We start from the raw sequence: 20237 nt of genomic DNA, 5'->3' as shown, positions 1-20237 counted from the left end.
AACGCCACAGATCACCACTAGGTGGCAAAACAGCCGCAGTAACCAGCTTCATAAAAGAATGTCAACAGTGAAGCAGAATTGTTCTTTATGAACTGAAGTAAGCCACTGAAAGTTTCTATGTTTAATGTCAAACTGAAGTGATTTCCTTTGTGCATGTGGTAAATTACATAGGGAGGGGCATTTAAATTACTCTGCTTCATGCACAAATCCTGGGTTTCTATTACCACTAAATTATTATAAGCCAGAAGAAAGAGGAGAAGAAAGAGTTTTAGTCCCAGAGACAAGTGTATTATTGTATATTAAGGTATTAGATTGTTAATATTGATTTATGATTGTGTAAATAGCTTTTACACCTGCTGAAGCAGACATAAGATTTAGTTGTTTTCATCCAATTTAGCAATTCTGTCCGGTTGTTGGGGAATCTTACAGAGATTAATGGAAAAAAAAAGCTTCTGTGAAGTGCTAAGGGAAACTTTTAATATAAACATCAGAGATATAGAATGAGTTCAAAGTTTATGAACCTCTGATTTAATCTTTATCAGTGTGCTCATTGTTAATCTTTTCTGTAAATTACAAATCTAAGAGATCACTAATAATTCCAACATTTGTGTGTTAGCCTCTAAAGGTAGGAAAGACTTAACATGGGTGCAGCAGCTGCTGTGGGTCAGACAAAAGACAAAATCCAACTAAACGTATCAAATAACTGACTAAACCTGTTTCTCCACCCCCCTCCACCCTCCACCCACCCCTTACTCTCTCTGTGAAACATGAGTGAGGACAGACTTCATTAAACACTTCCAGAATGGTATTTTATTTCACACTGGAAAATGCAGGAGGGGTCAAGACAAGGCAAACATGGTGACAAGAAAGACAGGAAGTGGAGGAGGTGGGGGCAAACATCAGGACTGTCAGAAATTTCATCTGAAAGTTACACACTGCCCACACTCATCTTTTGTTTTTATTCCCATATGTTTTTAATTTTTAATCTCACCACAGTTCATTACATTCACGTCAATCGGTTAAGTCCAAACCTTTCTGCTGAACGAGCCCCATGTAAACACAGACACTGAGAAAATGAGATTGTGTCACACTTCATGAGTTGTTCTTACAACAGTGTATTCCAAATGTTTCTGGAAATAGGATTGAGTGTACGTACAGCTTTGCACCACCCCTTTTGTGTCCCATCAGACAGAGATGGGCTGCAGAAAAAAAGGGGGGCACACAAAGTAGAACGCCGATAGTATATATAAAAAAAAAAACATTCAACAACCTCTTCCTTCAGAGCTTCCACTCATATGAATCCATGGGAAACTGAGTTATTCTTTCCTTATCAGACAGAAATGTGTGAATTCCACAGCAGGAATATTTGTTTTTTAAACACATGGACATAAGCAGGTTTGTTTTGTTCCTTAAATGATGTATAGTTGACTTTTCTTTCATTGAACCCTAAATTTTTCTGGTTTACCTTCTTTTACAAACCAATCCCCATTTGACAAAAAAAAATCAGTTTATTCTTTAACATTTTAAGGCCTAATGTGATACTTATTGCATCACTTTATTACAAACTTTGCTCAAAACCCTGTTGTATATAATCTGATACTTGTCCTCTGCCCCCTGGTGGAAAACTTTTGCATTACAATAATTATGTATGTTTTTTTTAAAGGGCCCCAAAGAAAAACTTTAGATAAAAGAATAAAAAAAAAAGGTAGAATTTTCTGCCCATTATTTTGTGGGTCAGTCGTTAAGGGATTAAAACCATGGGAAAGCTTTTCAGAGGATGTAGCAGGCTTTTTAGCTATCCTTGTGAACACCTGTGGGAATATTATCATTGTAGACAACAATACCTGTGGCATATAATTTTTGCAGTTGGTACTCAGAGTGGTTAACACAAACAATCCTGTGGTGAAACCAGTTTTCTGCCTAAACACACCTTCAGAGAATTTCCCTCCTGCCAATAACTCAGACTGGTTTGGGCTCCATTTCTTGTACTAAAACCAAAAAGCAGCATTTTTTTTCTCCTTGTGAACAACCATTCAACACGTATGTCATGATGAGGATCATGTGTTTCTTCCACATCTGCTCAACAACTGATCGTTTTACATTTTTGCAGTTATCACCGAGTAAACTGAGGACTATCTGGCTTCAATTCAGTGAAGTCATGGTTTCGTTTGAGTGGTTCTGGTACCTGAGTTTCAACAGCAAAAGAGTAGTAAGAATTGTGTTTGATGTACAGTAAGAGTGACATGGACGGACAGGTAATAGGGTTTAAAATACCTCCATATAATAAGTAGTTAGGTGTAACACAGACCCATTGATAAAAGATGACCAGTCTCCACTCAGTGCTCAGTTAAAGCAGCAGGTTTTATGTTTCAGAAATTCTTCTGTCACTCTCCTCCTCCTCTTCTTCTTCTTCTTCATCATCTCCAAACGTCTGCTCTTCCATGTTGATGAGCGAGTGCGAACGGGCGGCAACCTGTGCAGCGAGGGCGGAGCTGAAGCTGAGCGTCTCCGAGCCGTGCATCTCTGTCAGTCTGTCCATCACAGAGATGGCGGGGACTTTAGGCTTCAGGAAGCAGTCCAGGCCATTCTGGCCATCTCCCTCCTCCCCGTCATATTGGTGCAGCTCTGATGCTCCTCCCCCTCCTCTACTGCAGACTGAAGTTCCTCCTGACTCCTCTTTCTCAGAGCCGCAGCTGAACTCCGTCACAGGGTCTGCGGAAAGGTCAGGCCTCACCCTGCCGCCTTTTCCTTCCCCTTCCTCCCTTTCACCTTCCTTTCCTGCAGAGTGCTCTGATAGGTGGTTTTCTTCTTCACTTCCAGTTTCTATTGCACCCACAGAAGTTGGAGCGTCTGATGGCTCTGTGGCAGGATCAGAACTCTCAGCGAGAACTGAAGGCGACTCGGCAGCTGCAAAATAAATAAATAAAACATTTATCACCAGATACCCTATTATAACATGAAGTTGTGATCTTGTATAATAAGATTTCTGTGTCAAATACTTTCTAATATAATCAGAAAACAAGAGATTGTTTTGCTAGTGGAAACAAGAATTACTGAGCATGTCTGTTTAAGCTCTTTATCATTAACATCACTGCTTCCAGTAAAGGGAAATAATGTGATTTGTTTGAGCCTAATAAGATTTCTACTAGTGAGAAATAAAGTTATTTTTAGATTTCAAACATGTCAATGCACTCCTCATGCAGCATTATATGCTCAAAAAATGAGGTCAGATGATACCTGAATATAATGAATGAGCAGATTATTCCATGAATGGATCTTTTCTTCCATAAGAACACAGTCATATTCCAAGATAACAATGCCAGGATTCATCAGGCTCAAATTGTGAAAGAGTGGTTCAGGGAGCATGGGACATGATTGTCACACATGGATTGGCCACCACAGAGTCCAGACCTGAACCCAACTGAGAATCTTTGGGATGTGCTGGAGAAAACTTTGGACAGTGGTCGGACTCTTCCATCATGAAAAAAAGATTTTGGTGAAAAATGAATGCAACACTGGATGGAAATAAATGTGAAAGTGTATCGAAACAATGCTACAGTAAATGTGTGCCATAATGAAAGCTTAGCATGTGACCTTTTTTTGGATGGACAGTGTATTTGTGCTGATTAACCCCTTTAAATTCTGCAATTTTCACCTAAAATGGGTTTTATGGACCATTTATGGGTTACCTTTACGAACCCTTGCTGAAGTAATAGGAGGAAGAGCAGTTGTTTATCAAGCGAAAAGTTGGTGGACTAGGCTAGAAGAGCAATGAGCGACCATGTAACAGGACTGTTATTGCTACTGTAACTGGAGTACAGTATGGATTCAAAGATAAAATGCATTTGCAACTGGTCTGAAATAAGTGTTTATTTAATCTACAATTAAGATCGTATGATTGTATCCTGAAAAGGTATACATCATTCAAATATCAATGCTGGTTTGGCATACCAACATAACCTTGCAAGGGAGGTGGATTCCTAGATTTGTGAGACACAAATCAAAGAGAAAGGCAGCTCAGATGGGGCTTTGAACATTTGTTGAATTATGAAGAAAAACAAGCAGCTGGTTAACGGCTGCTTTTCATCAGTAACCCATGTTTGTATTTTTAGTGAAATGTGAGATATGGACCAGTTGTGGAACCAAATCAGTTGTGAGTGCAGGGTCATACATCATTGCACTGTTAATATCTCTGTTTGCATGGATTTACCACAACAAATGTACAAGTACAGTTGAGCTGTCATCCTGAGTTTAAGCAGGAACAAAGAGCCTGACATTCCAGGAGAAATCAGCCTCATTCCAAGAATATCTGCAACACCAGCACAGACCTTGGTCATTGAACAGCAGCTGTTTCCTCTTCATCCTCTCCCCCTCGGACGCACGGAAGCCCAGAACAGCTTTTAGCTCTGACAGGACGCGACGAGACTCCTCCCTCTCCCTCCGCTGTCGTTCCCGCTCCTCCGGAGACAACATGTCAGACCATGACCCTCTGCCTTCCCCATCAGAGTCTGAGTCCGACACGTAGGCCTCCCATTCCTGCTCGGATGAAACGGAGAGACAGGCTAACAACAAGGCTAGCAATCACCAAAATTCCTGGAATTTTTATTCAAGACTTGTTTCATGGCAACTGATTCTGAAAATATCCAAAGTAGCTCCTGATTGGAGCCACATACCATGCAAGTCATCAGTTTAAATATGGACAAGTGATCTTACCAGCTCCTCTGGCACTGGGTCTCTGTCCAGGATCAAGGGGTAAGATGGAGGAGGAGCAGGAACTTCAGGCATAGGAGGACCACACTGCTCCAGACCCTCCGCATTACCTGCAGAGATGGTGTACTGTGAGTTCAGGGAGGGCTGGGCAATACCTCAACTTTTTCAATTATATTGATATCATTTTACATGAGACATGAGATTAGACTATTTTTAAAAGGATTTTTGGGCTCTAGTGGCCTTTATTTGACAGTGGCTCCTATAAGAAAGGGGGTCAGAGAGAGCTGGGAATGACATGAAGGGGCCCCAGGTCAGGATTCAAACCTGGGCCAGCTGTGTTAAGAAGCTCTAGCCTCAGCATATGGATCAGCTGCTCAACCAGTTGAGCTAAACACCACGATCTCCATCCCAATATAGAGTTCATGTTGTGTTAAAATTATATGAAAGAGACCTCCCCCCCTGAGCTGCAGCATGGACACGGATGCATGTTGTTGAAGAAGAGCTACTGGCTTGGTTAATTGGAAACGGTTTGGATTTAAAGTTCTAGATGAGCAGCAGAGGAATGTTTAGTGTAGAGAAATTTTCAAACAGGCCCATCTATGATGGTTAAGATGGATATAGAAAATTTTGTCAGTCTTTTGCATCCTTTACGTGTGTAATTTGGTCCGTTTTCCGGGCCCTTGCAAATCTGTACCCTGGCAAACAGAGTAGAACCGTCAGAAACTGTGGGGGCATTGTTAAACCTGACTGATCCGTTCCACCATTTACAGCAGCACTATAAAGTACAGAATGAAGAGATAAGCTAAGGGTTGCAACCCAGACTGTGAAGTCGCTCCCGCTCAAAAACAAACCACATTACAAACTTACTTACGCATGGCATGCCATCAAAAGATATAGCAGGGATCACCAAATGGACTTCTTGGTCCACTGTCCTGCAGGTTTTAGTTGTTCTCCTGCTGCAACACTCCTGACTCAAATGAATGGATCACTAAGAGACTTTTGCTTGACAACAAGCACATGGAGATCTTTTGATTTGAATCAGGTGTGTTCTAGCAGGGAAACGTCTGAGGTCCAGAGTTTGAAATCCCTGACATAGAGAGGAACTTGGCAATTTTACTAAAGGAGTAGTCTACCATATTGCTGGGGGCATTTTCCTTATCTCAACTGTGGAACATCATGGTGTTATACTAGTAATGGAAATCCAGCTCTTTTCAAAGATTCTGTTTTTTTGGCTTCGTTCCCTTAGAACAATGTTTCCCAGTCCTGGTTATAGGGGACTTATGTCCTGCATGTTTGAGATGTTCCCATATTTTGACACACTAGACTTAAAAGAACGAGTCATTATAAGGTTGTAAAGAATTTGAAAAGCTGTAAAATTAATCTGAATCAGATGTGTTGGAGTTGGAAACATCTAAAACATGCAAGGCAGGGGGTCCATGACCTGGATTGAGAAACACCACCCAAAAAAGCCGGCTCTTACAACTCCCAAACAGCTCTTCATTTAATATCACTTACAGCTTCTATTTTAGCCACATTTAGCAATTATGAATGGTTTGTATATTGATGAACAATTTTTTATTTACTGTTTTCATAAAAGCCTAATTTTTATGCAACTTTGATTAAGAAAAAACATACAATTTAATATTTTAATCAAACCTTTAAATGAACAACTGAACACAAAACCACAGCAACAAACAAATGAAACACATAAAGGGCAAAATAATTAATTAAAATACTTTATCCCATTTGCAACCCGGCTGGTGAAGATGTTTTCACCATCTTTTCCTGGGTATAACAACGAACAATTCGGTTGTTGGAACTTGGTCAATTCTAATAGCACTGCTCGGGTTGGTCAATTTTTTTATTCTCCACTGAGGTGGAGCTACTTCCTCCATGACTGGAAATATTCTTAAGTCATGTTAGAGGAAGGAAGAGACTTGGGCTAAAAATACATCCTCAATCATATGAAACAATTGTGCTACTTAAGGAGGCCATTTCTGTTTTACATCTTACAACATCTGGGGAAACGCTTAATAAAACACAAGGTTGTGAAACTCAGACGGGGATATACCTCATACAGAGAAGTAAGTAATCATGAGGAGTAGTTACATGTGTGTTTGGGTTTAACTCTGCTCACCTGGATAGGCGTTTGCTCGTCTCAGCATGCGTTCCACCTGGCTGATGGTGTCCTCCCAGCAGCCAGTGCTGGCTTGCATGTGCGGCTGCAGCTGGTGCAGCCGGTCACTAAGGTCCCGGTAGCCTTCAAGTGTCAGCTCAGTCAGTTCTTTGGATACCATCAGCTTCTCGAGATCATCCTCCAGTATGATCATCCTAATGTAATAGATGATATAAGATAAAGGCATGGATTTTAATTATGGAGATTAAGGTTTTAGTTTTTTTTTTTCTTTTGTATATTGTATACTTATATGAGGTGTGGAGTGAGATCAGGGGTGTGTTTGTGTGTCTCCTCACTCGCTGAGCAGAGCCTTGAGGTGCAGCTGCAGGCTTCGGATTGAGGTGTGCAGGGTGTTGAGCTCTCGGCATTTCTCCCTGGCTCTCCCCGTCCTGTCAGAGCCAGTCGTCCTCGGCTGAATCTCAAAGTGCCGGTGGAAATCGTAGCTGCGCTGAACTTCGCTAAGACAGCTGGCGAGAGCGTGATGGAGGGGCTCAGTTACGGCACCGATGGATTGGTGCAGTGGAGGAGGAGGGGGAGATGACCTCTCTCTTTTGGGTCCACCCTCCTCTGACTCCTCTATTCGGTGGGGTGAGAGGAGAAGAGCCAGCCGACGGAAACATTCTGAGCTCTGTCCCACCCACAACTGGAACAACATCTACGGGAGAATAAACCACAAAAACAACAACCTTTTTTTAATTTTTTATATTAAAACCTCTATTCCTTCCTTTTTTGGTCTCTGACGGTCTTTTAGCTGTTGCTTTTGTTTAGGTTCTTTGCTTCAAAAGTCAAGCTGTGGTCAAAGCATTAATAAGTTCTTGCTCTACTTAAATCCAAAGACTATTTAAGAAAGATAACAACTTGTCGAAAATTGATTAAATGCACTTGAAGATAAGCAGCAGAGTCAGATTCAGGTTGACCATAACTCATTTAGTATTTCCTTATCTTTCCTACATATTCCATTTCTCTGACCTTTGTCCTTTCGTTACATTCCCAGCAGCTCCACGTTTAAGCCTCGGGTCTTACCTTCAGGGCAGGAAGGCTGTAGTCATCTGTCAGCTCCTGAGCCTGCTCGTCACCCAGGTGCTCGATCCCCAGGCCGAGCCCCAGCTCCTTCAGAGGCACTGCACAAACGTAGTTGGTCACATTGTCAATTTCAGAGTTTAGAGGGAACGTTAGGAGGTGTTAAAGATGCATAACACTTGAGTGAAAACAATAAATGCATCAGTTGAACTGTTTGCACAGCAAATCTTTCCTATTGTATATAAATACATAAAACTCTATGAAGTTTTCTAACATATTTTAGAGGGACTTTAATCAATTTTCTGTGACTGTTAAAGAGTGCACGCACAAATCTGTCCTAGGTGTGGGTTATGACCAGGGAGTCATAACTTAGACAAAGTTGAGCATAGCTGCTTTAGATCTTTAGCTCTGAACTGAACTGGAGAATCATTTGATTCCTCCCCAATCAAATTTCAAGCACTTTTTAGTCTTGCATGACCATACATGGACCATACAGGATTAAAAAAGGTAAATGTGAGCACAGTTCAGATATGAGAACACATGCAAAACAGAAAGGGAAATGGTTTAAATACCAACAAATAAGGATCCCCCCCCTCCCCCAAAAAAAACACATCCGTTGGGGGCAGTACGACACATGGAAACTGAACAAACACATGAAAAAAGCTAGGGACACCTCTGCAAATACATAATAAGTATATAGTTTTTATTAAGGGATTAATAGACATCTTTGACAAACTTATTCATTTAAAGGATATGCCTTGAGCATGTGACAGGTGGCCCTACGAGAGGCTCTGAAGGCTGAACGGAGCGCCCGGTACAAGACCTTCCTCAATCCGATGAGCTGCTGGCCTCGTGGCACCACCCCCGGCGCCGCCCTGCTAAAGGAGCTGGCCGCACTCACCCTGTCGAGCAAACTTGACAAGTGAAATGTGATACAACTGTGGAGACGTCCCAAAGAGGCAGGGGGGCACACACAACACTGAACACCACATCAACAAGGACAACACAAGAGACAACACATCTAGACGTGAACGCCACACTGACGCATCAACAAAAACAGGAAGCTGTAAAAGCACATGAGATATAAAAGAACCTGGAGGCTAATCGCCTCTTAGCTTAGCTTAGGATTGTGTTACCTGTGGACAAAACCAGGCCAGGAGATTTTTAGACTTTATGCAAAGCAAAGGTAACTAGATGCTAACTGTAGCTTTATATACAGGTATGTGAGTGGTATCACTTTTCAATTACCAAGTAATTCATATATAATGATGGAAACAGTTACAAACACACACAAACAGCAACAGCCCAAAACAAACACAACCAGCTGATCAAAGAACAGTAAACAGATAAAAAAGTGAAAAATATAAATTATGTGGGGTGAGGTGTCAGGTGGTTTGGTGTGAAAGGAGCACACTTACAGGGTGAACCCTCTGGAGATGACCTCAGTCTCCTGAACCAGACGCAAGGCTTTGCGAGACAGTCCGGTCAGAGTCTTGCTGTTGTGGACCAGAGTCTGGAGCTGTGTGGCCCTTTTGTGTACAGCTCTCTGCATACAGCCTCTTCTCCACAGCGTGACCCCCCTCAGTCCCACCCAGCCAAGCACGACCAGGCCCCATGGAGCAGCTACCAGTGTCCAAAGGCCTTCAGATGAGGAGCAAAGTCCCAGCAGCACCGCAGCCAGTACCACCAGCCCTGCACCATCCCTGAGAGAGGACAAAATTAAGATCTGAGTTCTCAGAAAGTGGATTTAACTCTTAAATATCTTAACCAGGGCTAGAGTGGATAATTGTCACGACATTATCAATTTATTAGACATGGGAAGAATATCAAACATCTACTATGACTTTGAAACAGCTTTTTGTTTGCTAGAGACGAATGTTTTCCTTGTTTTTATTTTAAAGCCCCTTGATGTATTTTGCTTGCATGTGATCCTTTGTTAATGTACAACCTCACACAGCTGTATCAGGGTTGGATAAAGTTACTGCAGTCACAGGAAAAGTGAGGATTGGTCACGGTGGTCAATCATAAACCAAGAATTTGTTTAACAACTTCTGACATTCTTTGGATTTTATTACAGGTCAGCATAATGTAAACATAAAGGGAAACTGCAAGACTCAAATGCTAAATGAAGAACTGCACATAGAAAACCAGCTTTTTATGCCATGCATGGAGCATTAAAAAATAGATCCAGGACAGAAATCTTAAAGCGAATAACTTCAGGTAATTAAGTTTGTGTTCAAAATTTATAGTCATGTGGGGTTTAAAGTGGACAAAGAACCTAAAAACAGACACCAAGGAGCTCTAAAAAAAGAAACAATATTAAAATCTGCACTTTTAAAATAATTTCTGGTGTTTTGATAACTTAACAGAATAATTTGCAACAATGCTACGTACCATAGGGAGGGCCTGGCGATGAGGGTCGGCCTGGGCAAGATGTTTGTTTGGCTGGGGGAGCCAGAAGGCGATGAACCGAAGGTGAGCAGACTCGGATCTAACAGCTCGATAAGCTCCACGTCCTCCTGCAGCAGGATGTCCTGGTCCAGGATGCATCTCACCGAATACTGGCCAAACATGCTGTCCTATGAGCAGGTGAGGAAAATGTAACAAAGGGGGTTAAAAATTAAAACAGCAAAGCAAGTGGTTTCAGAGCTAGTTTTCCCTTCACTTACCAGTTGTTGCTCCAGCTTATGAGATGCAGCTGCCTGGTGAAAATGGCTCCATGTCCACAAGGTCTCAACCAGTCTCCGTAAACGTCCTCCCTGCAAGCCACACAGGACAATTCAATTAAAATGAAAATATTCTTAAATCGATCACCTGTTTGCTGTGAGACCCTGAGCTATAAGTCCAACAACAAGTGAACATACTCACTCGCACTCAAAAGGGGTATCCCAGGAAACAGTCTTTCAGGCAACAACAATGTGTGCAATGTCTGATTGTGAAACACTTAACCCCCACCAAGGCTTATATAGGTCTGTGGTGCAAACACCACATAACGCCTTCATTTAGCTCAATTCCTGCTCAGATTTTTTAACTGAACATTCACATTTTCTGCATCAATAAGACTAATGTGAATCTTTTTAAAATGCAGTTAACAAGTTCAATGTGATGGATTCATTTCCAGAGAACATGTTTGTACATCTTTGGCTCGAGACACACTTCTGTTTTATTTCTTGCTTCCTAAGAGTCTGCAATGGCAGCTTCGGGGTCTCTCACTGTAAACAGCCGGAGAGCTGCAGTCACCACTGAGATCTACATTTCACACGGGACTCCCGTTTGGATGCATAACAAAGCTCAGGTTTTGCAAAACACTGCAAAGTTTTACTGAAAGAGTAAAAAAAAAAAAAAAAGCTTACAGTGCAATGCTTAATTGTGAGCAGGATTTATGTAACTTTAATCTGCTTACAGTGTTTAAAGGCATCAGAGAAATACTTGTTGAAAACAGGACTCATGTTTGCATGTTAAAACTGAAGCTGTTACAAGGTAAAAACAAATAATTGTGTCAAAAAAAAAGGAAAAGAATACTTTATTTGAGGAGTGTGTGCAACAGTATACAGCAGATCCACTGATCCAGACTGAGCAGCCAGCAAGCTGACCTCTTTTCTAGTTGGGGTACAGCACAAGTGCCATTAGCCTACAGGCTGCAGTCATATTGATTTCTGATTGGAGACTGAGCCTCGAGGTGGAGAATTCACACAACACTGTATGTGTGCCACTGAAGTAGGCCAGAACTCCATTCAGTCTTCTTTGTAGGGGATAATCGTAGCAGATACCACATAGAGACGACAGATAGTACTCAGGCTTAGCCTTATTGATACTTATCAGTATTCTGCTACCATTTCAGGGAATACTGCAGCTTCCAGACAAACTGTTAGCAAGAGGAGAGGTGACGTATAACACAGCAGCCCACACACGATAGTACACTGAGGCTGTCTGAATCATTTCACAAATAAATATGTATTTTGCTCAAGAGCCAACAAAGCAACACACCTTTGGAAAACTAAGATTCTTAAGATTTAATTATATATCATTCCAGGCTACAATCATACCTGTAGATTCAGTAAACACTTGTTTCAGACCAGTTGCAAATGCAATTTGTACTCCGGTAGCAAATGAAACAGCAGGAAAAACTCTCCTGTTACATCAGCAAGGATCCAGCAAAATAGCTGGTCCATGACTTCTATCCATAAAAACCCAGTTTAAATAAAAATCGCAAGACCTTAAGGGGATAATCTAGGTAATCAACCTGAAGAAGTCACCAAAAAGTATTCAGACACACATATATGTTTTTTGTTTTTTTTTTGCTTTTTATAAACTTACTGGGAATGTAAGAAGCACAATAACTCATAAATGGAGTAATCTTTAACAGCAGCCTGTTTGGTCTATGACAATGCAACGCCTTCCATTAGAATCAGATATTTAATTTAAACTTAATTGCACATTAATTTACTGAATTTAGTGAAGAGAATTAACATTTCTCAGTAAACCTTTTAAAAACCTGAAGTCGACAGCAAATGGAGCCGAATTGTATCAAAATGGCCATTTTGGAGTCCTCACCTTGAACTGCCTGTACTAAAACCTCTCTGATCTTGTTCTGCGTCCCTTTTTTCAGAGATAATGTTCACATATTTTACTATGATTTGACAGAAGTTTGATAGAAGGGGTTTTTTTTTGGCAATCCTGAATATTTTTAAATGTCCTATGAGCCATTTTCATTCATTCTCTGGTCTTCTGACATGATATTATTATACTGGTGTTATATTCATGTATGACCTACAGCCCAAAGGTGAACACTCAATCTACCACAGTATGATGCTTCCAGAACACCCCCCAGAGGTTTTAGTCCACGGCCTAACATGGAACCCCTGAAAGTATCCTGCGGTGTTTGGCACTGGGACTGGGATGAAGATCCCTTCTTTAGATCCTGTGGGTTGTGGGTTTGGGGCCTCCATGAATTAAGCTCGTTCCGGTGCATCAATCTGATTGTTATCCGCAGAGTTTGGGGCAGCACATCTCAAAGCAACATCCCCATGAATGCCAGGTTTCAAGCTTATCCAGTAGAACATTAAATTAACAACAAAGCCATCATTGTATTTCACTTTACCCGTCAGTTTTTTTTAAATGTAGTGGCTCACATCGGAGCCACTGGGAGGAGGGGACATTTGATGGCTGTGCTTGAAATTAACTTTAAAGAATATATCATTTGAAAAAACTTTTGTAAATCAACTATTTGTAGACATGCTGGTTAAAGCATCACTGCATTACAGACTCATTTGTTTTATCAGTTTAACGACAACATGGACAACTTAAACAGGCAAATGTGATGAAATATATAGCAGTTATATAACATGTTAATTTGGGGATGCAATTCCATAAACAGAGAAATCTTTCTTGTGCCAATATTTTGTACAATGACCTTATCTTACGTCTATTTCAGCCTTTACAGACAAGCAGTCAGTTATTATTGCTGTAAAAGTCTTCTAATGTAAGCCACAGGTTGCAACAAGGTAGGAGAGTACTGGCAGGGAGATTAGACCACGTTTTTTTTACACTTGCTGCAAATCTTAAGGACTAATGCCTCCAAACATTCCTTGATCTTCAAAATCTGCCTTTTCCTGGTAACAACCCATCTACATGAGCAAGGAGTTTCTGCCTCAGTTTTGTCGCTCCAGGAAATGGCTCACGAAGGGACGACCTAAAAGCTTTTCTGCCTGATTCGTATCCTCCATCCTCCTTAGAACAACAGCGCACCAGAGAGTAAGTGTGACATACATGGAAAGTTCCTGCTAACACAACAGTTTACAGCTGCAAAGAAAAGGCTGAATGAGGGGAAGCTGAGTCATGTGACAAAGAGCTTCCCAGGACACATTGCTCGTCTGAGTGAATCACAGGTTGTTGTAACTATAGTCATTTGCAAGAACTACTAAGAGCTCATGTTTTAATCCTTCAATTGCATTCGGACTTAATGAAAACAAGCAAACACATGATAGCATCAGAAGATTGCACCCTCACACACGGACTGCATGAGGATGCTCATGGAAACAGGAATTACGTCAGATAGAAAGCAGCGTGGTCTCTGTAATCACATTACAGCAATCTCTAAAAACAGAGCCAATGCAAAGAAGAGAGGTGAGAGAGAAAAAGATCTTACTTTTTAAAAAGTCTTATTTCAGAAAACATGCGACAAAGTACCTGTATCTGCATGCAGGAAGCTACTCTTTCCACGTTTGTGCTTACCACGTACAACAGAAGCGACACACACATGAACAGCTCACACAGAAGTCCGAGGATGACCGATTACTTTTGGCTGACTACGCAAGCCTGACAGGGACCATCACACCTCCTTGAGTTTGGGATGCAAAGGATGAGTTCAAGTTAAGGGCATCCCTTTTTGACCCGGTGCACTAATTTTCATTGATCAGTTTTATATGATCAATTCAATACATACTCATCTTCAGATTCTTTTCTCAGTTAATTATTGATCCTTAAAATGTCAGAAAATAGTTATATATAGAAAATCAAATCAATAAACAGAACTGCAGCTATTAAAGATGTTACATTTCCATCACAAAAAGAAAAGAAAGGTCCAAGCACAGGTTCTACCAACTGAAAGATAAGCATTTATTGGTTTCCATCATCTTTAATGGAAATACAGATAATCTTTTCAGTCCTATTGATTATTTGGTAGAGTAAATAAGCAAGCTGAATGTCAATTTCTTGATATTTTTCTGACATTTTACATTTAAATAATTTGATTTTTTAATTAAAAGACAGTATTATTAAGAATCATTGATTTTTTACTGTATAAATGTAACTTTTACTAAGTAAGCACAACTTTAAATTAGTATTTTATCAATTTCATGGTTGCTTTATGATTAATTTTAAGTTAATAATGTGAAACTTGAAGGTTAAAGGTTTGAATCCCAGCCTGAAGCTCTTTGCTACATGTCATACTCTCTCTGAACCCTCTCCTGTCAAGAATCTGCATCAGAAAGGCCACTAGGGCCCAAAAAATCCCTTTAAAAAAAAAAGTGTGGGAAGAACAAATACATAAACAGCGTTTTAATAACTGACAACAGTGAAGATTGGGAGGATAATGATGGCTGGATGGATGGATGTACACCAAGTTTTAGATTATGGACACTGATTTATGAACTATACCATTTTTGTTTCATATTTATTTATTTTTTTTGTTTGTTTTTTATCAAGTCTGTGTTCAACCTTTGTTTCAGTTGAGAACAGACTGTATAAACTTCTGATTCACAGCACAAAACCAGATGTTTCCCTTAAATCAGGCAGTTTTTTTATCTGCTAGGTCAGCCATGTGTGGTATTTGTTTGGGAGATGATGGAAACTCACTGGGGTTTTCTGTGGATTTTCGCCAGCAGACGTGAGGTCTCCCTCTTGCCCACCATATTCCTCTTCCTGTGATGCCGTTGGACATGCTTCGAAGTCTGTGTGCCCTAGATCGTGCAGGTACTGGAAAAGAGGAGAGTTCTGCAAAGGAGAAAAAGAGAGATCATGAAACGTACTGAATTGAAGCGGCGGAAGTATGAATAAGTAGGAGAATGACAAAAATAGGATGAGATGAATGAAGATAGGTCACCAGTCCTGGTTGTGGATGAGATGACAATCATCCCGATTTTGTCCCAAGTGAAACAGAAGATTATCGGAAGATTAGATAAATCTTTATTTGTTCCACAGAGGGGGAAAAAAGCCAATTGTGGCTGATTTGCTGGGAAAGTCAACTTTCTTTTAGGATTCACTGACTGAAATTAAGACTTGACTATAATTATCACCAGCCAATATCTCTGAAAGCTAGGTTTTCTATTCTGAATGGAAAATACTGTGGGTCTTTACACGATAACAGATTTAGCTGTTGTCTGTGCCTCTTCAATACCTTATACTTGATTTAATTATCCTTTTCTGTTTGAAAACCAGACATTCATGAATAAGTTGTTTTGTTATATCACCTTCTCAGAAAGGGATAAACAAGGACAATGTTGTTTCTTAGGCATTACAAAGAAATCTCGGAGCCAAATACGTCATGCAGTTTGCAGATAGCTTTTGTCCAAAGGATGCCTGACCCATTTTTTTTTTTTCTCCAGCTGCTGATCCTCTGTTGCTGGGAAAACATCACTGAACACTGTTGTGTTTTTTGTCATGCACAAGAGCATCTCAGATACCTCAACATAATAAACTTCATGTCCATGTTGCTCCATGAATAAATAAACGTCACTTACGTGCATTGTCACACGAAATCGCAGCTCATGTTGTCACCATCCAGATGTAGCAACGTTTCTGAGTGAGTGTGTCATTTTTCAGAACCGACGCATTGGATGTGATCCCCACCCCACCTCTAAGCCACTAGTCCAGTAATGATGAAACACCAATAACCGTACGCACACTAGCACAGCTCAGCCCCTCTCATGACTACCAAAGCTCCTTGGCAGAAACGCATTAAACAACCAGCCAAATATGTGGATTTTCCCTTCTTTCTTTTTAAGACACAAACCACTGCAACAGGCAATGGGGCTTTTTAACATATGCTAGCATACCTACTAGCTTGCACTATGCTAGCTTTGTTAATGAATGTTGCACCTAAATTTATCCCGAACTCTAGCGGTATGACAAAGCATCTGTAACAAGTTTCGATAGCAAAAAGGGGCGCCAATACAAACCTCAAATACCACATCTTCGTCAAACTCCTCAGTCATTGCTGTCCGCCATCGATACCCAGCCCATTTAGCATTCTGAAGTTGTACTAGGCGACAGTAGTCAGGGACAGCGGTTGAGAAGTTGATAGTTAGCGGTAAGCTAAAACTTCACATAAAACTACAATCCCCACAATGCCTTTGTCGTCCAACCACCGCTTCCTAGACGACAAGCCTAATGACGCACTTCCGGTTTTTACCAGATACCGGCAAAGGACTGACAGGTATCCTGCCATAAAGTGATCAAGTGACAGTAGGTCTATATTAACAAAGAAAGTCTGCTTTAACAAGTGCTTCAACGGATTAAATAAAGCTGCCGACAAAGAGGTGCTGTAATCAGAAACAATATTTAGGCATTTTGCTGCCTCACTGTGCTTGTTTATTTAAAGTATGTAAAAACCAATTAGTATATGATTTATGCGTTGATTTACAAAGTTTCTTTTCCACAGATGTTCATGACGTATTTAATTTATTTATCTGTTACAGTACATTTCTTGTCAATAAAATGCAGAGTTTACATTAAAGTAGTCTGATTTAATTCAAGATTACTGGCCAACTACTACCTTACACCCACCCCCTTACCCTTTTGAAGTGAAATTAGGCCTCATAATAATCCTCTTAATTTACCAAAAACTGATCATAATTCTCAATAAAACAAAATTTGTACCTTGAAATGGCTACAGTTTATTCAGGTAAGACATATTTTACAGATTACTGGCCAACTAGTTCCTTACATCCACTCCAAAACCCTTTAAGGTGGAATTAGGCCTCAGAATAGTGGTTTTTGCCTACCAAAAACCCTTCTTTACAAGTACTGTCATATTTTCTTATTGTGGCACTGTATAACCTCAGGTATTTGCATGCTGAGTATGGTTATGTGTAGTTCTTCTAGTGTTTCTTGTGAAGTGTACAGGAAACTCCTGAAATATTTATAGAAGATCTATTGTTGTACTAAATTTCCGTTTTAGAAACCACACATATATACAGGTGCCTTCATGTTTAATGTCAAACAACCCAAATCCAAAGGGACTTCTAATCTTTATGCATTCTAGCTGATGTGTCATTTAACAAAACTGGTAAAAGTGCACTGTCCTAACCAGCCAGTAAAACAAGCCCATAACTGTTTTTTTCCCCACAGACAATCTTTCCCTTTTTCCCCTTGAACGTCTTTTTCATGTAGTTTTGGTGAAACTATCTTGAGCACACATTACATCCAAACACACACACAACACACACACACAACAAACAACCGTTAACACTTGCAAAAGCAGGCTTTTTTGTTAATATAGACATACTGTCACTTGCATTTGCGTGCTATGTCGGTTTTATGCCAAAAGGAACAGCCGCAGCCCAGAGACACAGAGAGAAACGGAGCGACACGTCGCTAACCATAGATATCTTTATTGTTGATATCTATGGTGTTAAAAGGCTGCGCGCGCTCCCGCGGCCGTCTAATCAGTTTCTGGCAGACGATCACTTTATGACACAACACCTGTCGTGTTCAAGCTTCATCCACGTACTGCGGTCAAGCCAGTCGCTAGTGGCGTATCCGTGTTTAAACGGGCCACTGCTGTATTTAAGATGCTTAATAACTCAACTGTGTGGTAAAAGCAAAAGAACAGCTCTGGAAAGCCTTTGGAAATTACTTTCGATTCCCTCACTCAGTCTCACAGATATGCGGCAGAATTAAGGGATGTATTAAAACAGTAAATGTCGGTTTATGAACATAATGAAAATCGAGTCAATAAAAAGTTTCGCAGGGTCAATATTAAAACCTTGGTAATCTCAAAGCTAATAAATACTAAATATTGAACAGATATTAAATGTGTGTTTAAAAGTAAGAGAAAGTCTAATTAAGTTCATTTGTAAAAGTTATATTGAACTTTAGCTTCATTTGGATATCATACAAAAAAAAGCTAAATATCCTGAATGTTTGTTAAGCTGGAGAAACCAGAGTGAAATTTTCTTCTGGACCTTAAATTAAAAGGTGATTTCTGGATTTTCTAGGGACCAGATTTGAGATGATGGAGATGTCCAATCTTAGTGCAGCTTTGACTGATATTTACAGTCTTATGTGCAGATTTCTTATTGAATTTATTTCTAACCCAACATTCAAGTGTTTTGAACCAATTCTTTGATCATTATCATTCGTGGCTTTGGTTTAGTCTTTGTAGGCTGATTTTAGTTTTAAATGTTTGTTTCTGTTGAGACTCAGAGAGCGATGATGAGCTGTTTGAAGGTTTGGACCTGGCACCTGTGAGGAAGATGATGGGGTTGAGTCTACAGGCAAAAACTGGTGTGTTTAATATTTTACAGAATTTAAAGTAAAGTTTTTCCACATGAGATGCAGTGTGAGAAAGATTGATTGTGATAATGCTGCTCATCTTAATGAGAATCATCGTCGTCCTTTCAGTTTATTTTGCCTCATGTTACCTTTTCATCCTCTTTTACATTTGTATTTCTTTTGGCATCCAGTAACTTGTTTTTTTTTAAGTTATTATTAAAAAATGTGCTCAACTGGTTAACATTTTATTGAGGTTTGAGGACACACATGGTGACATTTCTGAGATTTAAATATTAAAGAATTCACAGAGGGATAAGGCAGCTGGTTAATCCACGCTTTAAAAAAAGGATAAACCTAGGATAAACAGGCAGTTAATATAAAGGAAGGCCCAGAGTTTTCATTAAAGAACAAATCATAAAGCCGAGATGTGTTTAAAAATAAATAAATAAATTTAAAAAAAGGGAGGAACAAAGGGTGGAGGGAGCTGCTAAAGACAATGAATGTTAAAAGAAAAAGAGACAAAAGCTTTTACTTCAACTTACAAACTCTTGGTTGGACTTGCTGGGACACTGCAGTCTGTTCCAGTAGGACTACATTCAGGCAGGGAGCAGTCGGTACCAGTTCAGCACCAGTCCAGAACAGGCATTCAAACAGGGACAGAAATGGTAAGCGTCTCCTTAAAATCCAAATTTAAAGGTTACATACTCACAGTAGCAGAAAAATTCTTCGCAGAACATGGACTCACATTTACCTGACACCTTGATCCTCCAGCTGGAGCAGAGCTGGCAGGGACAGGGTGGCGTAGAGACCTGGAATGATGGTGGAATCATCCAGTCAGAGATGGAGGAAATGTCAGCTTCTGAGGCATCATAAGATTTCGATTTTTCCTTGCCTCCAGAGTCAAAGGTGCTAGGACCTGACGAACTGTCCCAGCTGTACAGAAAGGTGGCTTCAGGAGAAGAAGTGATCTTCAGAAAAGGAAGGCAGGGTTCTGCATGAATGGGCCGAACATTAATGCAGCCATTTGTGGTCAGTATGCTGGACACGAGGCAACATGACAATAACATGGTGAGATACCTCAAGACACCTCTACAACTCTAAAGGCTGTCCATTCAGCCAGTGGGAACAAAGGAGATTATTATTATTATCTTAAGACATTCAATGTCTCTAAAATCAGAGTTTTTTTTTCAACTGGTTAATACAAAACTATGGGTGCATGTGATTATTTGGAACTTTAGTTATTTAAAGCTCATTATTTTGCTGCCTGCTACAGGTGACCAGTTTGGTTCATTCTCTGCATTTTAAAAAACAGCCATACACTAGAATATTTACTTTT

The 20237-nt window shown here is 40.2% G+C and overlaps 1 protein-coding gene across 3 annotated transcripts; it reads right to left on the bottom strand.

The window, feature by feature from the left end:
• Nucleotides 1-1641: 1641 nt before the first annotated feature.
• On the bottom strand, nucleotides 1642-16731 carry vezt (vezatin, adherens junctions transmembrane protein). Of its 3 annotated transcripts, none has more exons than XM_041977866.1 (12): nucleotides 16585-16731; nucleotides 15263-15400; nucleotides 10576-10665; nucleotides 10301-10485; nucleotides 9325-9609; nucleotides 8662-8820; nucleotides 7910-8057; nucleotides 7183-7541; nucleotides 6848-7041; nucleotides 4714-4820; nucleotides 4329-4536; nucleotides 1642-2907 (listed from the first exon to the last, which is right to left on the bottom strand). In XM_041977866.1, exons 1-12 carry the CDS (start codon nucleotides 16618-16620, stop codon nucleotides 2363-2365), a joined length of 2454 nt encoding a protein of 817 aa, XP_041833800.1. In that variant the 5' UTR covers nucleotides 16621-16731; the 3' UTR covers nucleotides 1642-2362. The 3 variants fall into 3 exon arrangements, with proteins under 3 accessions (XP_041833800.1, XP_041833801.1, XP_041833802.1); XM_041977867.1 differs by having other exon boundaries at nucleotides 8662-8808; XM_041977868.1 differs by lacking the exon at nucleotides 16585-16731 and adding an exon at nucleotides 16147-16432.
• Between the last annotated feature and the right edge of the window lie 3506 nt (nucleotides 16732-20237).

This window comes from Melanotaenia boesemani, chromosome 23 (genome assembly GCF_017639745.1).
Source record: "Melanotaenia boesemani isolate fMelBoe1 chromosome 23, fMelBoe1.pri, whole genome shotgun sequence".
Classification (NCBI taxonomy): Eukaryota; Metazoa; Chordata; class Actinopteri; order Atheriniformes; family Melanotaeniidae; genus Melanotaenia; species Melanotaenia boesemani.
The sequence above is the reverse complement of the archived record's forward strand: the minus strand, read 5'-3'. Positions and strand labels throughout refer to the sequence as shown.